This window comes from Bacillus rossius, chromosome 15 (assembly GCF_032445375.1).
Source record: "Bacillus rossius redtenbacheri isolate Brsri chromosome 15, Brsri_v3, whole genome shotgun sequence".
Taxonomy (NCBI): domain Eukaryota; kingdom Metazoa; phylum Arthropoda; class Insecta; order Phasmatodea; family Bacillidae; genus Bacillus; species Bacillus rossius.
Window position 1 is genome coordinate 10,656,058 of NC_086342.1, and position 15,325 is coordinate 10,671,382.

General features: G+C 36.8%; 2 protein-coding genes across 3 annotated transcripts in view; one reads left to right on the forward strand and one right to left on the reverse strand.

Moving 5' to 3' along the window:
- The window catches only part of LOC134539250 (5-oxoprolinase), a 94,888-nt gene extending 92,011 nt beyond the window's left edge, over positions 1-2,877 (reverse strand). The window contains exons 1-2 of one of the 2 annotated variants that reach the window (XM_063381065.1): positions 2,817-2,877; positions 2,462-2,734 (exon numbers count right to left, since the gene is read on the reverse strand). In XM_063381065.1, the coding sequence (XP_063237135.1) occupies positions 2,462-2,644 (183 nt within the window). In that variant the 5' untranslated portion in view covers positions 2,645-2,734; positions 2,817-2,877. Of the gene's footprint in view, positions 1-2,461 lie in introns of both variants that reach the window. The other variant, XM_063381064.1, reaches the window with a different exon arrangement.
- A 2,868-nt stretch (positions 2,878-5,745) lies between these two features.
- LOC134539590 (exosome complex component RRP41) lies at positions 5,746-14,670 on the forward strand. Its single transcript, XM_063381756.1, has 4 exons — positions 5,746-5,947; positions 7,236-7,442; positions 9,177-9,386; positions 14,159-14,670. The coding sequence occupies exons 1-4, from the start codon at positions 5,777-5,779 to the stop codon at positions 14,324-14,326; spliced, it is 756 nt and encodes a 251-aa protein (XP_063237826.1). The 5' UTR covers positions 5,746-5,776; the 3' UTR covers positions 14,327-14,670.
- Positions 14,671-15,325: the final 655 nt, after the last annotated feature.

A 15,325-nucleotide genomic window follows, 5' to 3' on the forward strand; every position in this document is an offset into this window, starting at 1 on the left:
GAATTTATGATTGTAAAACCTCGTAACTCCATTAAAAAAAGGTTTGATAATTAAAATCTGACACTGAGTTTATTGACAAACGTCAGGAGGTGTTTTAACTATTATGTGATGAATTAAACACATATTTAGTACAAACAAAAAAGTTATTCAGTTTTTTGCTTCTCTTGTAAAATTTGTCTTCAAGGAGTTACGAGGTTTGCTAATTAGACCGACGATATGTAAAGTTTGAACTGATTAAGTTACTAACCAATTTGGCCCTATATATAGGTAACACATTTAATAAAAGCAATAACCAACTATGTATAATATTAATATTGAGCATTCATAAAAAGTGAATCTTAGTGCCACACTTGAATTTCTTTTATAAGTAACCAAATTTATTTGTGCGAAACATACACAATACACAAAAAACTAACAATTTGATTAAATTCTCTTAGTCAAAGATTCATACAGGGCTACTAATTTACTGACTGAATAATATGTAAGTGCCTGTTCAGTTTTAAAAAAATAAAATTCCTTTTGTAGTTATAATTCTTCAAATTGGTTTGAACCCTACCATAATTTTCGCTAAGCTAATGCTCTATTGGCCACATGAATTTTTTTTTGTGCTTAGTGATTTTGATGATGTACAACTATTACTTTCTTATTGAGAAAGAAAAAGTAAATGAAAGGTAAAATTTTAACAAAAAAATTTACATACTTTTAGAATTCTTTAATAAAATTAAAAAAAAAAAAAAAGGCCAAGATGCTGCTTATATATTTAAAAAAAAAGTACAAAAATAGGTCTGTTTAAATACCTACCATATAATTACAAAATTTTGTATCCAATTTTATTTCTAGTTCGAAATCTAAATTTAATTAGGTATTTTTGCTGAAATAAATTTTGCCAGGTTTTTTTTTTTTTTTTTTTAAATTTAAAAAGTGTGTTTTACATAAAAGTTTTGGTTGTTATTTGTGCACCAAATCACTACATCTCTTTAACATGAATCAAAATAGAGTTTGGAGCCATATACCCATTAATACAACTCAAAATTCAACTATTTTTAAAAGGAGAGGTGGGTTTTATGACTTCTAAAAAATCACAGTCTATTATTGTGATTATATGTCTTTTAAGTATATTTTTTAGGCATAATAATTTCTTTATAAATGTGTTGCTTACATATATTCTATTTATTCCTCATCAGAAGAGGGGAGATGGAGCAAAGCTGACCCCTTCCCCCCTGCATACAAATTCTCTACTGATTTACATCAACTTACCGTATCTTAATCAAACACATTACTTCGCAGTCAGTATTGCCACTGCAGTAAGGAAAATGAAATACGTAAGACCGACGGATACCACCAAAGAAATTCAGGCAACGGCCACTTCTTCATCTCTTAAAAGTTCAAAAATGTAATCTGAATATGATTAGACCGCAATGCTACCTCAGAGAGTATATGGGGTATTGCTTATAATCATATATCTACAGAATGAAAGTGATTTACCTCACAATGGTGTATAATTTCAAGAGGGGTCAGAAGGGAAGAAAGAAATAAGTTCTGTGAAGATTACCACTGATAGTCCACAATTTGAACAATTGGGGAGGGGGGGGGGGAGAGAATAAAAATAAACTGATTTTTTTTCGCAGGAGTGTGTATGCTTAATTTCATTTTAGTGGGGATTGGGGGAGTGTGGTGATATAACTAATTTTTCTTGCTGTTTGCTTTAAAATTCCTTCCATTTTTTTATGGGAATGATATTTTTTAGAAGTTTTTTTTTTGGGGGGGGGGGGGGGTGGAATATAAGGGGATATAAACTCCCATTTCCCCCCCCCCCCCCTCCTTTCCGATGTGACACTATATTATTTTTCTTTGGTATTTCTGTTAATTTAAAATTATACTGATGTTCCTTGATCTGGAAAAATCACATTTACAGTAAGAGGTTAGGTAAGAGCTAATGGTACGCAGTCTTCAAACTGAAATACCCTCTCCCTCCCCCCCTCCCCCACCCATAATACAATATCCAATAGCTAAAATACATTTTCTAGGAAAAACATTTTAAAAAAATTCATTGGTTTGTTAACATTAAACCTCGCCATTAGGAGTGTATGAAAAATATAATTTCACTGTGGGCCCACTGTTTTGCTTTCAATTTCTTTCCTTTTTTTGGTGAGCGTGATAGATTTTATAGATTTTTTTAGTATTTCCGGGGTAGGGGGGAGGAAGCATCCCCTCATACCTTTCGTGTATTTGTACTCCTTCTCAACCCTTTTTTCAAGCTTTATAATCTGTACATGCATGTTTACGCACTGAAGTATACAACTTGTCGCAGTTTCAAAAAAAAAAATTAATTGTTACGTCCAAAAATTTTTAGAGTTACATTAAAATAAAGTTTGTGCAGACTGTTTGGAAAAATAAATAAAGTGTCTAATTTAATTTGTACATGGCTACGAGACTGTAGGAAATAAATAGGTAAGCATACCTGCTCCAGGATTCGCCGAATGCCCTCCCTGGGGGCGTCCGGGTAGTTCGCCGGATCCACGGACAGCAGCTTCATCACTCGGATCTTGCCGCCCGGACATCTCGCGAAGATGTCCGTGAAGGTGCCGCCCCTGTCGATGGCGAACTGAAACTTGCCGCTCGTCGTCGTCGTCGTCGCCGTCATGTCCGCCTCGCGTACCTGGTGTCGCGCAACTGCCTGGCAGATGCTGCCAGCCGGCGGTGTAGCCTTGCAGGCCTCTTATCTCGGCCCGCCCTGCGTAAACAAGCGCAACAAACAGCCATCGGTACGTCAGCTGATCGCTTTGTTTACATCACATCTTACATCACCCACGTGCCTTGGAGAAGGACAGAAGATAACACAAACACACGGGAAGCCTTAGTTTCACAGACGAGAGAGCCAAACGCCCGATCGTGCATCTTCGGTTTTTTGTTTTGTTCATTGTAAACAATATGGTGGCATTGGCGTAGCTGTGTTCATAAAGTTGGGGGGGGGGAGACAAATAATGATTTTGATGTCATGTAAACCCATTCCCTTCTTACTAAGACGGGGGGTACCGGAAAATTTTGATTTTAAAAGTGCAAAATAGCGCTTTTTAAGCAGGTTTTGTATCTGACCATTGGATACATCGATGTTAAAATTATTATTGTTTCCTTAAGATAAAATTTGATGAGTGAAGAAATTACAAATAAAGTGGGCAGAATAATATTATAAAATAAATATATCATGGTCTAGAAAGTTGGGGGGGTGACAGTACCCTCCACCCAGTAGCGGATCCAGAGGGGGGGCTAAGGGGCTCAAGCCCCCTCCAAAAGCATCTGGGTCCACTATTGTTTTAGTGTTTGCCTTGATAAAGCCTAGCCTCAGCTGGGTCAAGCCCCTCCCAAACCAAAATCCTGGATCCCCCACTGCCTCCACCCAAAAAGTTCAAGGGGACACGTCCCCCCTGCCCCCCCCCCCACCTGGTTCCTACGCCCCTGTATGGCGGTGTTGATAAAAGGATACTAATTGTCAATTAGGTTAGGTTAGCTACATTATAAATACTTTAAAACATTGTGGACGGTTGATTTGGTTAGGATAGCTACATTAAAGATACGGAAAAAAAACATGAACTTCGGGGAACTTCGGGTTTTGGCTCTCTCGTCTGTGAAAAGAAGGCTTCCCCACAAGACCGAACAGCTGAAGATCGTGCATCGCGGGCAGGCTTTCAATTGAATTCGCACAATCATAACGGGAGATTTGTTTCATAAAAATAAACTAATTACAACAGTTTATAAAACAGCCTTTCAAAACTGCAGAAAAGGCAGCGCTAAACGCAATTGAACTTAATCGGTAATTGAAATCAAAGACAATTAGAATGTGTTCAGAAGATAAGAAAATTGCATCATATTCAATACTACTTCGTCTTTTTTTTCCAGGTTGAAGTGGAAGCAAGCAATTGTGATTGTGCTAGTCATTGCGTATTTCGTAATGTTTTCTTGGCGGACCTTTTCGCTACCTAGATGTCATCATTTATAATTTTAACCATCCGTACCACTGCGTCCATCCGTCAAAAGCTTAGCGAGCTCGGCAACTTCTAACCAATTTTTGGTCTAACTTTAGACAACGGAGTTAGGAATAGTAATGAGTCGTTCGTGAACGACTCGGCTCAAATTAAACGAATTTTTTAATGGACGAAAGCATTTGATTTGTTCGCTATGTAAAGAATCCGTTCTTTGATACTCGAAAGCTGAACACTATTTGGGAGGATATAGGCCCGTCTAAAACAGTCCGAACCTGTAGGCGGTACGTGTCATTATCCGAATGTGAATAACGTTCATTGCGCTGGGGCGCGTTCGTTGCATACACATTGCTGAGGTGCCGATGAGGCATAACGGCCTGTGCAACCAGATGGCTCGCCGATGGTTGGCATTACACTGTTGCTATACGTTATATATATATTTTTTATGAGAAGCACATGAAAAATAATTTTCTCGAAATGGCCACTTTTTTCATAACCTAACTTAAACTAAAATAAAGCTAATATAGTTGGGCCCCAGGTAGATCCTGCAGACACAAGACATACCTTGGCCATAGACATTAAAGGTGCGACAGGCATGCATTGATAGCTTAGGTTGAAAAAGAGTACCTCTATGGTCTGGATGGAGAGTTGGTCAGGGTAAAATATGAGTCTACCATGTCGGGGAATTTAGACCTTTGACCTAAAGTATGCCTTGGTGTTTTCCAGTTCTGGATACATATGTATTTTGTGACGAGGAGTGCGAGCGCCCTTTATGGTGAATGCGACTACACCCACCACCCACCCGGCTTCCAGATGGAATTTAAAAACTAGAGAAGAGAAGAAACAGTACAATGAAAACTTAAAACTAGACCCTTGACAGAAACCAAAAAATGTATTTAAGTCCGTCCATGTAACAAACTAAAAGTTGTGTGAAATAAAAATAGTCTCTTAGAAGCTTTGTACAATTGTCTCAAGTTCCGATCATATTTGGAATTTAATATTTTTTTATTTGTGAAAAGACCAAATCTGTGGTTGTCAGGGGCGTAGCCAGGGGGGGGGGGGGGGTTTAGGGGTTCAACCCCCCCCCCCCCCTTAGCACCAAATCTTTAATTAATTTCTTATTCATCACTCAAACAAATTTCATATTAAAATTAATAAAAATTTTACCATTACAATATTTAAATTTAAGTACCGAAAACTGCTAAAATAGCACTATTTTACACCTTAAAATCAAAATTTTCCCGGGGGAGGACCCCCGGACCCACCGCTTTAATTCGGGGGGGGGGGGGGGGGGGAAAGGGAGGGCTGCTTCTTAACACCCTCCATACACAAATCCTGGCTACGCCACTGGTGGTTGTCACATAAATTTCTTAAAGCTAATTTAGTTGCCTCACTTTATCCAATAAGAAAATGCTTTATGACCACTATATGTAGCAGGCAGGTGTTTTCCGCAGTAAGTGGTAACTACTGGTGGTGGGGTAGGGACAGGATTTGAAGCCTCGTGACAGGTACGACGTCAAAACGAAATATTTTCAGATCTCAAAACATAATAGCGGCTACTACAATTTTTAAAATTCATAACTGACAAATATGGTGTGCCTCTTAAAAATTTTGGTCCTAGCAATTTAGATTCCAGAAAATTGAACATAAAAAAAAGGCAAAAAAAAAAAGCAAATGACATCATTAATCGAATTATAGTTGTATTCTGTAAAAAAAAAAAAAAAAAATTCAAGCGCGCACAGTTGTCGCATCAATTCTTTGTGTCACACTCTATGGTTGTGTTTTGACAACAGAACATGGCGGGGAATGATTTGCTTTCAGATCAGGGCTTGAGGTCGGATGGCAGGAGATCAAATGAATTACGCCAAGTGCGGTGTAAACTCGGCGTTTTCTCGCAGCCAGATGGAAGTGCTTATTTAGAGCAAGGGAATACCAAAGTTTTGGCAGCTGTGTATGGTCCACATGAGGTAGGTTGTCGGCGTATTGAAGAGGTTATGTACTCATTAGTGAGAGCATTCTTAATCTTTGTAAGTTACCAAACAACGTTGGACCTTAAAATTGTTAAATAAAGATTGTAGCAATATATTTTTAAGTATTTGATACTGCTGACAATTACATTTATTCTTGAGTATTAGAAACACAGGTTGTGGAAATCAGCATAACAATGCAGTAGGACTGACCAACAGGTAGTGGGGCAAAATAAGTCTCATTATAATTTTTATTATGAGTTTAATGAGCATAAAATTAATTCCAGATACATGCATTTTATAGCTTTATTAGTTTTCCATTAAAAATTCTTATACAGTAAATTTCTTACGTCGCGACTTTTCCGAGAATAAAATTTTTTAAATACTTTTTTTTCTGTGTTACACTCCTTTTTGGCCCTGAAAACAGCGTTGAATAATTCTTAATTGGTTGTGAGATATTACCGTAAGTTAGGAATTACCAATTCAAGATGTACAGCTATCCGAACATAACCTTCCACATGATTTCACAGTATTTTTATTCTAGCTAACCTAACCAACTATAGTTAATTTTCTCACATTGCAGCTTTTCTGTTAATAAAATAATAAAATTTTGAAAATACCTTTAAACACTCCTCTATTTACCGGTAAATAGCGTTTCTTAATTTCAACTAGTCAGAAACCTGCCTCTTTTCTCTGTACGTAAGTTGCCCAAAACTTGGCATACAAATTTGCAGGCTGATGGATTTGTTATCTTTGTTTCTTGGCTTGCTTAACAGGAAGCTAAATAGCAAAAACAGAAATGCTTATATTGTGGAATGTCTGTAGATTTTCCTCTCATACAAAATAAAATTGCTTTAAAGTGCAATAATCCAAAGTGGCAGGAGAGGGTGGGTTTTTCAAATATGACTTGCAAAAGTGTGTATTTGTGACTTTATTTCATTGCGCATTGAATTTGACTGTGTACACCCACCTCTTAAAATAACTTCGTACCATTTGTACAGTTTTGAAGTAACAGCATCAATATACTACAGCATGATTCGAAGTAGCGCTTTTATTTCATTGCGCATTGAATTTGACTGCATTAGTGTCTTACTCTTATGGGGGAAAAAAAAATATTTAACTATCCCTGTGTTTTTCCTGGAAAGAATTAAGGCATTACTCAAAGGGGTGGGTGCAAATATATATTTTTTTATTCCCATTAAAACTGTTTTGAAATTTGATAATACGGAAAAAAAAATTGCCAATCCAGTGTGCACGTGAACGGGAATCATATACGAACTGTTTCCAGATCAGAGGCAGCAAGACCAAGACGCTGTACGACAAGGCGCTGGTCAACTGCCAGTACAGCATGGCGACGTTCAGCACGGGCGAGCGCAAGCACCGGCCCCGCGGGGACCGCAAGTCCCAGGAGATCTCGATGCACCTGCGGCAGGCCCTGGAGGCGGCCGTCAAGCGGGAGCTCTACCCCCGCTCGCAGATCGACGTGTTCATCGAGGTGCGCACTGCACCTCTTATCTTTTGGAGGGCGTGGGGAGGGGGAATAAGAAAGAACAGTCGACTCTCTTTAAATCCAGCATTCATTTGGTTCTACACATTCCGTAATCTGGTGCCGAACGGGTCATTTGCATTAAAAATTTTTTTCGGTTGGATTTGGGTGGAAGATATTTTGAATAGATCCGAATCACAGACACAACATATTACGAGACTTTTTTATTTCATAGAATAGCTTCTTATAACTTGTTTTAAAAATCATTGTACTGTATACACCCACCCCTTAAAATAACTTCGTACCATTTGTACAGTATTGAAGTAACAGCATCAATATACTACAGCATGATTCGAAGTAGCGCTTTTATTTCATTGCGCATTGAATTTGACTGCAATAGTGCCTTACTCTAATAAAAAAAAAATATTTAACTATCCCTGTTTTTTTCCTGGAAAGTATTAGGGCATTACTCAAAGGGGCGGGTGCAAATACATATATTTTTATTCCCATTAAAACTGTGTTGAAATTTGATAATACGGAAAAAAATTGCCAGTCCAGAATGGCAGTGGCTCCAATATGCCAGATTAGAGGCTTTATTGTACATTGAAACTATGTTAAAAAGTATATTGCTCGTGTTAATAAATCAAGGCTACTACTTTTTAAGTGTATGCAAATTATCATGTGTTTTTAAATGTATTTTTTAATATATCTGTTTTGGAATCCCAAAACTCTTTGATCTCTCCAGATCTGAATTGACACGTTTCACTGACTTTCCATACAAAAATAGTCCGGTGGCACACCTGGTGTTGCTTTCTGGGAGAAAAGAGGTTGTATATGCTATTCAAATGTCACCTTAGAAAAATTAATTCCTCTTAAAATTAAGGTTGCCTTAATAACAAAACCAATAAAACTTGTCCCTAATAGTAATACTTTAGGGATATGCGAATCCTTGATTTTCAGTTCGGTTCGAATCCGAGGCAATATTTGAGATATGAATCGGATTCCGAATATTAAGCACAGAATAATTAAAAATAACGGATTAATTTAAAATAATGTTTTCTAATTTCTTACACTGAGATTGAAATGTTTATAATTATGTAAACATAATTAATAATAAACACACTAAACGATGAAAAACCAAAACATGAAGCAAGTTTAAAATATTCCCTACTTGGCCTACCTAATTCAATTGGTTTTCACAAGTGTCTGTTACATGAAAACATGAATGCTTAAAGACAGCTTATTTCTAGGCCTATATTGATATGTTTTGGTGCAGTTTGAAGTATATAATTAACTGTATAACATAGTTGTAGCGGTAACGTAAGCAAGCTAAAGCAGTATTTTTTTTAAATAAAAATAACAATATTTTATGAATACTGCAACCGATTGAAAATAAATTTTTTAATGCCACTGTGTTAATTATTTAATTTACGTTTCTTTCTTTGGCACATCATACTATAAATACTTACATAATAGTAGTAGCCTAATTTGATTTTTCACTGCTAGTATTTTTGAGCCTACTAAACAAATTTGTAACATTTTTGAATATCCGCGATACTGTTCGAATCCATGTACGTACGACGATTCCGGGTTCGGGTAGCTGTGGATTCGAACCGTACCCGAAAATCCCTATAATACTTCTTTGTTAAAATGTTTTTCAGGTGGGCCGTGTGAAACGACGCGAGGCTGTATCTGGCGTGGGCCGTATGGTCGAATGTAGGCTGTAAGGTGCGTCTCGCGCAGGTTCTGCAGGCGGACGGAGGGAACTACTGCGCGAGCGTGAACGCCGCCACCCTGGCGCTGGTGGACGCCGGCATACCGATGACAGAGTACATGTGCGCCTGCACGGCCGGCCTGGCCAACGGGGACGTGCCCTTGGTGGACGTGAGCCACCTGGAGGAGACGCTGGGGGGCCCCTGCCTCACCGTCGCCGCCATGCCGCTCTCCGGCCAGGCAAGATAAAAGTTGTCCTCAAAATAGCAATTACTGAAGACAAAAGATTTTTTTTTGGTATAGTCCAATTTTGATTTTAAAATGGCAGGCAAGATAAAAGTGTCCTCAAAATAGCAATTGCTAAAGACAAAAGATTTTTTTTTGGCATAGTCCAATTTTGGTTTTTTAAAATACAGGATATTGGTGTACATTGTTTTTTATTTTCATACAAGCTGTTTTGTAATACTTAATCCGCCAAAATGATATCCTGCTGTTCTACGATAAAATAACTTGCAATAAATTGGTTTTATAACACACCAGTAAAAATAAATTGGTGAGCATTTGTGGTTTGATAGTGGTTCAATAAGGAATGCACAATAAATTAAAATGATTTTTCTGATCCATGTACTTTGGTACAATTTTTTTATTATCATCTGAAAATGACATCCCTTGAATTTCAGACATTAAAAGTTTTTTTTTATAATTTGAATTAGGTTTTGGTTAAATGCTACTTAATACCACGATATAACGTGCATTTTGGGGCTATATTGTGAATTGACTTCCATTTCAGTGTTACATGCGGGTGGTATTTTGGTTTCATCGCAATTCACCACATAATCTTGTCACCAGTAAGTACGTTTGCTGCAGGTTTTGGAAAAGTCATCTTCATTTTCTTCCAGCCTGCAGCCAGGTCTTCCTCTGTCCCTCCACCATTTCACCTCTCCATTTTTCACTTCCCACTTCCTCGTAGGTCTGCATCGGGGCCTTCGTAAGTACTTCAACGCCATCATGTCCCTAGGCAGCCTCTCTTTTACCCATTCTCTGGACATGGCCCTACCATCTCATTCTTGCTTCTTCAAAGAGTTAGAAATATAGAAGTCCTCAGGTATATGCTAGACAATTCAAAACAAACTTTATCAAATTAAAATTAGTGTTGGACACTTACAAGGGCTATAAAAATTCCAGTACTTCAAAAAAGAAAATACAGTCAAACCTCATTATTACAAACCTGAAGGGTCCAAATTTTAGTACTTTGTAATAACGAGGGTTTGTATTAACCAAACTATTGGAAATCATGAAAACAGGGAAAAAAATTGATTTAACTTGTAATGCCTGTAATATTACCACAAAGAAAATACACTGTAATATAAGCTGGCACCACTATACACATAACATTATTTAAAAACACTAAAAAAAAACATTTCAATGCAGTACCTACAGAAGAACCCATAATACAGACAAAAAGCTTCAAAAAAACTTACAAAATTACATAGCACTTTATAGATACAAACATTAACTGTTCAAACCTTAGCACTTTGTAGTAACAAAGTTTGTATCAACCAAACTATTGGAAATCATCATGACAGAAGAAAAAAAATTGATATAACTATAGTTACAATCAACAAGAAAATACTCGGTTTGTAATATATGCTGGCTTCACTACATACATAAAATTATTTAAAAACACTAAAAAACCAACTCAATGCAATATCTACAGAAGAACCCATACAAAGAAAAACCTTAAAAAAATCTTGCATACAAAATTACATAGCACTTAATAGATTCAAACATTATCTGTTTCAACCTTCTGTTTGAAAAAATTGTCAATTCTGGTTTGCATTATTTTGTTTTTATAGGCATTGTTTACTGTAGAACAAAGTTTATCAAAGGCCAGAAGTGTTTCAGTACCAACATCAATATTTGATAGCACATTTTCTAATGTTGCTAAAGCACTGTTGGCATCCTTCTTACTCGGTAGTGATGAACACACTTCATCATCTTCATTTTCTTCACTTCCAGTTTCGTCAACACTTGCCTGCACAGCACAAGACTGAACCTTGTTGATACACATTAGTTCATCATCCACTGGTGCTGCACTTGTTGCCACATCGTCATCCACCCCCACAAACTCACTGAATGGTTCCTGAAACTGTAGATGTTTCTCAAGATGGTCCCATTCTTCCACATTGCAATCTTCTACTTCTACTTCTGGAGCCTGAACTTCACTGGCACCAATACCAGCTTTCCTGAAGCAATTTGCAATGGTAACAGGTGTAACTGCATCCCATGCCATAACAATATTTTTCATTGCATTCAAAACATTTCACTTGAAGTTTGCCTCCTTTTTCAACTCAATCTGACGAATCAAGAATGAGGTGAGATGAGTCCTGTAGTTTTTTTTCACGTTCTGGATGATCCCCTGATCTAAAGGTTGCAGGAAACTTGTTGTGTTGGCTGGGAGGTACAGCAATCTCACATGCGACAGCTCAAGTCCTGCAGAAGAGTGAGCAGAACACCTGTCTAACAGCAGTAAAATATTCTTGTTTTTGCAAGCCATGCGTCTTTCAAGTTTAATTAACCATTTCTGGAAAATTGGGATGGTTACCCATGCAGCTGAGTTGGCTTCATAGTCACATGGGAGATTGCTTATATTCTTAAAACACCTTGGTTTTTGGAATTTTCCCACAACAAGGGGAGGAATTTTTGTTTTGCCGCTTTGGTTACAACACAACAAAGCAGTTACACGTTCTTTGCTGTGTTTCCCTCCATAGCACTTTTCACCTTTTACAGCCAATGTCTTGTTTGGTAACAAGTTATAAAATATACCTGTCTCATCCATGTTAAATATGTCATCTTGATCGTACTGATCAAGTATTGGCTGAACAGACTGTAACCAATCCTTCACTTTGGTCGTATCAACAGCTGCAGACTCCCCACATACAGTTTTTCCAACAAGATTGTTGCGATCTTTAAATCTTTGTAGCCAACCACTGCTGAACTTAAAGTCCGAAATCCCTAACCTCAATGCTACGTAATCTGCCTTTTTCTGTATCATTGGGCCAGAAATTGGCAAGTTTGCTGCACGCATTTCTTGATACCACTGTAACAAGGTAGCTTCCATTTCTTCGTGTTTTGGACCACGCAGTCTTTTTCTAGATAACTCGCAAGAACTCGTCAAAGCTAATTCAATTTTTTCACGATTTTTTAGTATCGTCGACAAGGACAAGAGCGGAATATTGAATTCTTTAGCGATTTCAGTTTTTGTTTTTACTCCATTGTCAACTTCTTTTATAATTATTAAGCTTTACTTGCAATGTTAGATCATTACGTTTACGTTTTGCAGTCATTTTACACTAGAAAAACGGTAAAATGTAGGTTATAGTACACGTGCACACAAAAGAAAATACCGAAACTTATTACCATAGATATCTCAACTTCGTATGTGCACTTCCGACTAATATAAATAAGCTATAGAGTACCTTCCTTTTAGTTTTCAGTTTACAAAATTGCATTTTTTTTTGCTAGTTTAGTTACGATCATCACCACTAGAGTTGCGCTTTTCATCTTATTTTTCAACCATTTTGTGTTGTACGATACGTACATACGTCTTTGGAGAAACGTTTGTTTACATAATTGTGTATACGTGATTATGTTTTGTTAAACTTTGCCCGTGAAATTCGTATTAACCGTTTACTCATACATGTAAACAGTAACTTGAGGAATCAGAACAACTTCGTATTTCATATTAACCGTATTTCGTATTAAACGTACTGAATAACATTGGAAAACATACTTCATTTCACGGGACTGTGAAAGTACTTCGTTAAAACGGGAATTTCGTACTAAGCGGATTCGTATTAATGAGGTTTGACTGTATTGATTGCATTAAGCTACTGCATGTACATTTAGTTAAATTAATTTACATAATATGAAAATTTACTGAAAATACACAATTCTTTTCCTTCGGGGGAAATAAAAAAGGCAGGAGAATTTGATGCTGATATTTTGTAGCAACAGTGACCATTGAAAATATTTCTAATACAAATAGGTTTAAGTTACTAATAGTTGTGAAAATTTCGGGTAGTTATAAATTAACTTATAACAGCTGCATTTAATACCAGGGTTGCACTGGATGTGTAGTGTTAAATCAACTTAACTGTGGTAGTATTATGAGACGTTAAGATCCAGTCAAAATTTTATGATTATTATTGATACCACCTAAATGTGTGCCAACACACAATACAACTCCAAAATGCTGTTAAATTAATGCAAATTAAAAATGCCCCCTAACTTTTAATGTTACTCTTATATCATTTTTATCTTATCTCTATCAAAAATTTGATTTTAATGATTTGTTTTAATATTTTAACTAGTGATGGGTCAAATCCCAATTTTCCTGAATCCAAATCTTAAAAGTGTGCCATGAATCCAAAATCGAAATTAAAAATGCTACTTCATAGCACTTGTTGGTAATTCTTAATAATTTAACATATTTAAATGTCGCTAACCTATACCAACAAACCCATTATACAATATCAGATTATTCAATCAATTTACGTAAAAAGCTGTGTTCACTGCACCAAACTTTGTTTTACAAAAAAAAAGTTGAGAAATTTTAGCGAAAACCTAAAAAAAAAAAAAAAAAAAAAAAAAAAAAAGGTAGAATTTTTGTAGTTTCCAGAAAATTTCACATTCAAATATAAAAGAATATTTCGGGAAAGTGCATTCGAATAAGTACAAAAATAAACTTAAATAAGTCTAGTAAATTTTTTGCTAGTGTTGAATTTCTATTTACTTTTCACGCAATATATTTCGTAGAATCTATTTCCTTGAATCTCAAGTCTTTTTAATACTGGAGATTCGGTGGGATTCGAGGATTCGACTGGCCCATCCCTAGTTTTTTACTAAATGTGTCTTGAACCGGTCAAGTTATACCACAGTCCTACAATTAAAGACAAAAATTGCACCAAGTGGTTACCAAGTCGATTGTTTGAACCTGCCGTTGAGTGCAGATATCGCTGATGGAGATGACGCAGCGGTTCCACGTGGACCACCTGCCCAAGGTCATGAGCACGGCCCTGCAAGGCTGCAGGGACATCTACCAGATCCTGGACCGCGCCATCCGGGAGCACATCGTCGCCACGGGCTCCGTGAGCGGCTGGGAGGCGACGCGCGAGTAGCGGGCGACCAAGTACTCCGCACCGGCGCGACTCGTCGCGAAATTGAGGCGATTCGGAAACAAGTGTGCAACGATTCAAAGGGATGACCAAATACTTCGTACCGGCGCGACTTGTCGCGAAGTGGAAATGATTCTGAGACAAGTGTGCAACGATTCATAGGGATGCAAACATCCTTACGGAATCGGAACAGCCACGGCAGATTCACAGTTGGAGCGGACGAATCCAGTTATTTTTTTTTCTTCCGTTTCAGATCTTGGTGTTGATTGAGTGGATGATTATTTAGTAAACGTTGAACTACGCAGTGTAGTAATTGTATATTTTCATATTAAAAAAAAAATGAAAAATTTAGTTTAAGATGTTTTTACACTCCATATTTTTTCTTATTTGCTAATCATGTGTACATTTTTCTAACAAGTTTTCTATGCTGTGTTTAAAATGATTTGAAAAGGTTTCTTTGAAACCTGGGGAGCAGAGATAAATTTGACAGTATCTTTGTTACAATACAGTATCAGTTATTAAAAAAAAAAAAATTAAATTTTGTAGGATGTATTTTAATTATAATTTTGTATGACCTTAATTCGCATTACTGAAATTAATTAAATATACGGGATAGGCCTCCTAATGCGTAATAGTTTGAAACACAATGTAAATAAGTTTAGTCTTTCATGAACACAATTCAATTACCATATTTTTGTTGAAATGTATAAGGGAAACAGTAGCTAGCAGTGTGAAAACTAAAAGAGGGATAAAGAATTGGTTTAAATAAGCCAACGGAGTGAAGTAGGGTAAGTACATAGCCTCTATTATTTATTATAGTGATGGAGAGAATAATGCAGAGTGGAAGATAAGATGAAAACCATGCTATTGGCTAATAGTTTGATGATTTGGGGAGGTATTTTACAGGCAAAGGATATGTGGTATGCAATTCAGCACTAAAGAGTGAAGTGATGAGAATGAAGTGGAACAAAAATGATGTAAGATATATTGAATTAGATGGTG

Excerpts from the sequence above, each read along its gene's own strand:
- LOC134539590 (XM_063381756.1), top strand. The coding sequence starts at position 5,777 with ATGGCGGGGAATGATTTGCTTTCAGATCAGGGCTTGAGGTCGGATGGC. Across the intron at positions 7,443-9,176 it reads AGATCGACGTGTTCATCGAG|GTTCTGCAGGCGGACGGAGG; the intron begins GTGCGCACTGCA and ends CGTCTCGCGCAG. Across the intron at positions 9,387-14,158 it reads CCATGCCGCTCTCCGGCCAG|ATATCGCTGATGGAGATGAC; the intron begins GCAAGATAAAAG and ends CGTTGAGTGCAG.